At 35.1% G+C, this 3,841-nt stretch overlaps 1 protein-coding gene across 1 annotated transcript in view; it reads right to left on the bottom strand.

Moving 5' to 3' along the window:
* The window catches only part of NAEGRDRAFT_48114 (uncharacterized protein), a gene marked incomplete at both ends in the record, with an annotated part of 7,703 nt that extends 3,915 nt beyond the window's left edge, over positions 1-3,788 (bottom strand). The window contains one exon of the mRNA XM_002678431.1: positions 149-3,788. Within this exon, the coding sequence (XP_002678477.1) occupies positions 149-3,788 (3,640 nt within the window). The remainder of the gene's footprint in view (positions 1-148) is intronic.
* Positions 3,789-3,841: the final 53 nt, after the last annotated feature.

Genomic DNA, 3,841 nt, shown 5'->3' with positions numbered 1-3,841 from the left:
GTAGAGTCAACTTGATATTCCATTCCAGTTCCACTCAAATATTCCCATTTTACAATAATTTCAGATTTTGAAGGTAAACAAGAAGGTAAGGTGATTAATTTTCTTACAATCAAAGGCAATGAGCTTGTTGAAAGTGAAAGGCTGTCACTTCCTTCAATAGAAATGACAGGTGTTGCATAATTCAACTTTTGGAATGTGATTTGCTTGGATGAGGATGTTTTCAAACTTTGGCTTGTAGTTGTCAGTTTGAAAGTATGACTTCCAGCATTTATACTGTCATAGGTGATTGACAGTTTGCTTGAATTATTGTTTGGAAGTGTCATCATGTTGGAAGATACAATTTCCCATTTATAGGAAATTTGTTTTCCATCTGTGGAATAACTTTCACTTGCATCCAATAGAATATTTTCACAACTTGAATATGTTGTTTTTTGAGAAATTAAAATTGTTGGTGGAATGGGATTTTCAGCATTTCCAATTTTGAATGATTGATAATCATTTCCTAATTTGTTTCTATTAAACACATTTCTATTCAATAAAATTTCTTGATCAACTTGAATAGAATTATCAGTTCCCAATTCAATAATAAAATCATTGGATGTCTTATTAGAATATCTACAAACTACATTTGAACCAAATGAGGAAATACTTGAAGAATCTAATAAATTGTTACAATCAACATTTAAGGATGTGAAATGATTTGGAGAGGTCATTTGGAAAAGTAATCCATTTCCTTCATTATTGAAATGTACATTGGACAATTGAGTCATGCAATCTTCTCCATAAAATCCATCATTGCAAGTATTACAATTAGTTCCATTCCAATAACCGTTAGTTTCGTCTTGGAAACAAGTACAGAAACCATAGTCATCACATGTACCATGTGAATTGCATTTCAATGTAGCATTACACTTTTCAATAACAGTACAATTAATTCCAGAGTATGGAATTTTACACTTGTCACAATTTGTTCCAACAAAGTGACCATCAATATCATTATCAAAACATGAACAGTTATTTGGAGCATTACATTTACCAACTCCATTGCAAACTTTCTTTGAATTCGATGAAATTCCATAGCAGATTGGATACTGACATATTGGCCCTTCGTAACCTTCCTCACAAAAACATCCAACAGTTGACATGTTGAATTTACATATACCATGTTGAGAACAAACTTTTGGATCTTTTTGTGGTAACCACATATCAACTCCTGCCTTACATAAAATCGTTTCACATTGTGGACCTATTGCTCTTCCACTTTCGGATTCCAAACAAGTACATTGATTAGCACCTGTGCATTTTCCTTGACCATTCGTACAAGCTCTCGAGTCATTATTGGATTTAAAACCAAAGCATGAATGAGAGGAACAAGTTTCTCCATCATATCCATCTAGACATTTGCATGTGTCCAAGGTTATGCATTGGCCATGGGAGGAACAAACTGAAGAATTGTAAAATGGAATTCCAAAACAAGATGGGAAATTACACTTAGCCCCAAACCATTTAGGATTACAAGAACAAACATCAGGGGAGAGACATTTACCATGACCAGCACATACATTTGAATCGTTTGCTGGTAATCCAAAACACTTTGGAATTTCACAGAATTGTCCAGTCCAATATTGATTGCATAAACACATATCTGTAGATACACATTTACCATTGCCATTAGTACAAACGATTTGCTCATCTTGTGAACTTGTTCCATTACATGAATGAATTGAACAATCAGCTCCAAACCATCCCTTATTACAACTACAAGTGTTAGCATTAATACATTGCCCATGACTTGAACAAACTGAAATATCACTTGAATTCAATCCAAAACATTTAGGAATTTCACAGAATTGACCTGTCCAATTTTGGTTACATGAACACATATCTGCAGATACACATATACCATTGCCATTATTACAAATATTTTGCTCATCTTGTGAACTTGTTCCATTACATGAATGAATTGAGCAGTTACTTCCAAACCATCCATTATTACATTGACAAGTATTATTTGAAATGCAGGAACCATGTTGACTGCAACTTTCACCTTCACTAACACCAAAACAAACAGGTATATTACAATTAGCACCAGTCCATCCATCATTACAGGAACAAGTATCATAATCAGTGCAGTTACCATGCCCATTACAAACATTTGTTTCATTAAAGTGTATTTCGTTACAAGTTGGGAATTCACACTGATCTCCAAAACCTGAACTACAAAGGCAACTGCCATCTTTTTGACATTGACCATGACCATTACAAACAGTCTCAGTATTACTAGCAATTCCATAACAATAATTAGGATCTGATAAATGCGCAATGAATCCGTTTGATGCAGTTGACACAGAAACAGATACATTCTTACCATCAAATTTTGGATTCAAGCCAAGTTTGCCAAAAATTGATATGAATTCATTATTATTATTCTTAATTCCATATGAATAATCATCGTTTGAGCCTCCTTCTTTAATAGCCCAAACAGCATCTAAAGTAACTCTTTTGAAAGCAGCAACCACAATATCTCGTCCTCCACTACTTGTCAATTTGGTGGAACCAATTTGAATTGTACCTGCAAAGTGACCCGTAACGATTACTTCTTGAGTATTTGTGTTGGTATCTATTCCTGTAAATACTACATCACCTTCAATTTCTAGCTTTCTAGCTCGATATGGCTCGGCAGTACCAATCTTCAAGAAGCAACATAAAAATGAGCTTGGTATTTCCACATAACCAACAATGTATATTTCAATTTGTCCGTCAGCTGGAATTATTTTCATATCGTTTGCTTCAGCCGAGTATGTTGGTTGAAACGAAGAAATATACGTACTGTGTTTCCGTGTGAAAGGTTGGGTATTGCTTGGGTCAATTTCATAATAACTAAAGAAAGGAGCTTGTTTTCCATAGCGTCTCTCATTATCAAATAAAGTATAGTCAACAAAATTACCATATACCCAGAAGGAAGTAGTAGATGACTTGATAACCTTCTTTATGAATGTACTTCTTTGGTTAATTTGTTCTATCATTTGCTTTTTTCCCAAGGTCATTGAATCATAAGTTGCAGTGTATAGAGCAGCGAAAGAAGTCATTTCGCATGTATGTGGAAGAGTCAACTCGGACGAATCTTCAAAGATTAATTTGTCAGTATCCTGACTTGAGAGAGAGCATTGAGCATTACCAACCACAACCAAAAAATCAGCTTCCTTGAAATCTAAACGTGCCATACCACTCCATGCAACGTAATTGGTTGCATTGGAATGAACAACTTTGGCCCCATTTTCAACTGTTATTGCTTCTAGGTTTAATCTTGTAATGAATGTTCCTGGTGGAAATTCTTGCTCAGCCATCACTACCGAACCTAAATTTCTAACAGTAACATAAAAGCCGTATGCTGATGCAGTCGCTGAGAATATATCTAATTGCTTTGATGAATAGAGGCAACCCTTTTGAACAATTTCATTTGAGGGTTTGTTTGACGAATACATTACCACACACATATAGTTGGATGGATTCAACCCAGCCAATAATGGGGTGGTGTCACCATTAAAGAAGATTGTTCCTGATTGAAAACCATTGAAAACACCCCAGTAAGCGTATGTACCTTCATTCCAATCGGGTCCAAAGTCATACAAAGTCTTCACATTATCTTGATCAGTTCCAATAGTTGATACGACACCCACTACTTTTGGGTTACTCGCCTCAATGCTGTGTTGAGTACAGAAGCAATACCATAATACAATAATCAACAAGGATGCAATTGTTGCAGTCCTTCTTTGTATTATTGCCATTTTTTTTCTTCACACAACAGCTTCTTTAGCGAAGTGTTTTGTTCCGAAACGCT

This window comes from Naegleria gruberi (assembly GCF_000004985.1).
Source record: "Naegleria gruberi genomic scaffold NAEGRscaffold_17, whole genome shotgun sequence".
Taxonomy (NCBI): Eukaryota; Heterolobosea; class Eutetramitea; order Acrasida; family Naegleriidae; genus Naegleria; species Naegleria gruberi.
This window is presented reverse-complemented; position numbering and strand designations above follow the sequence as displayed.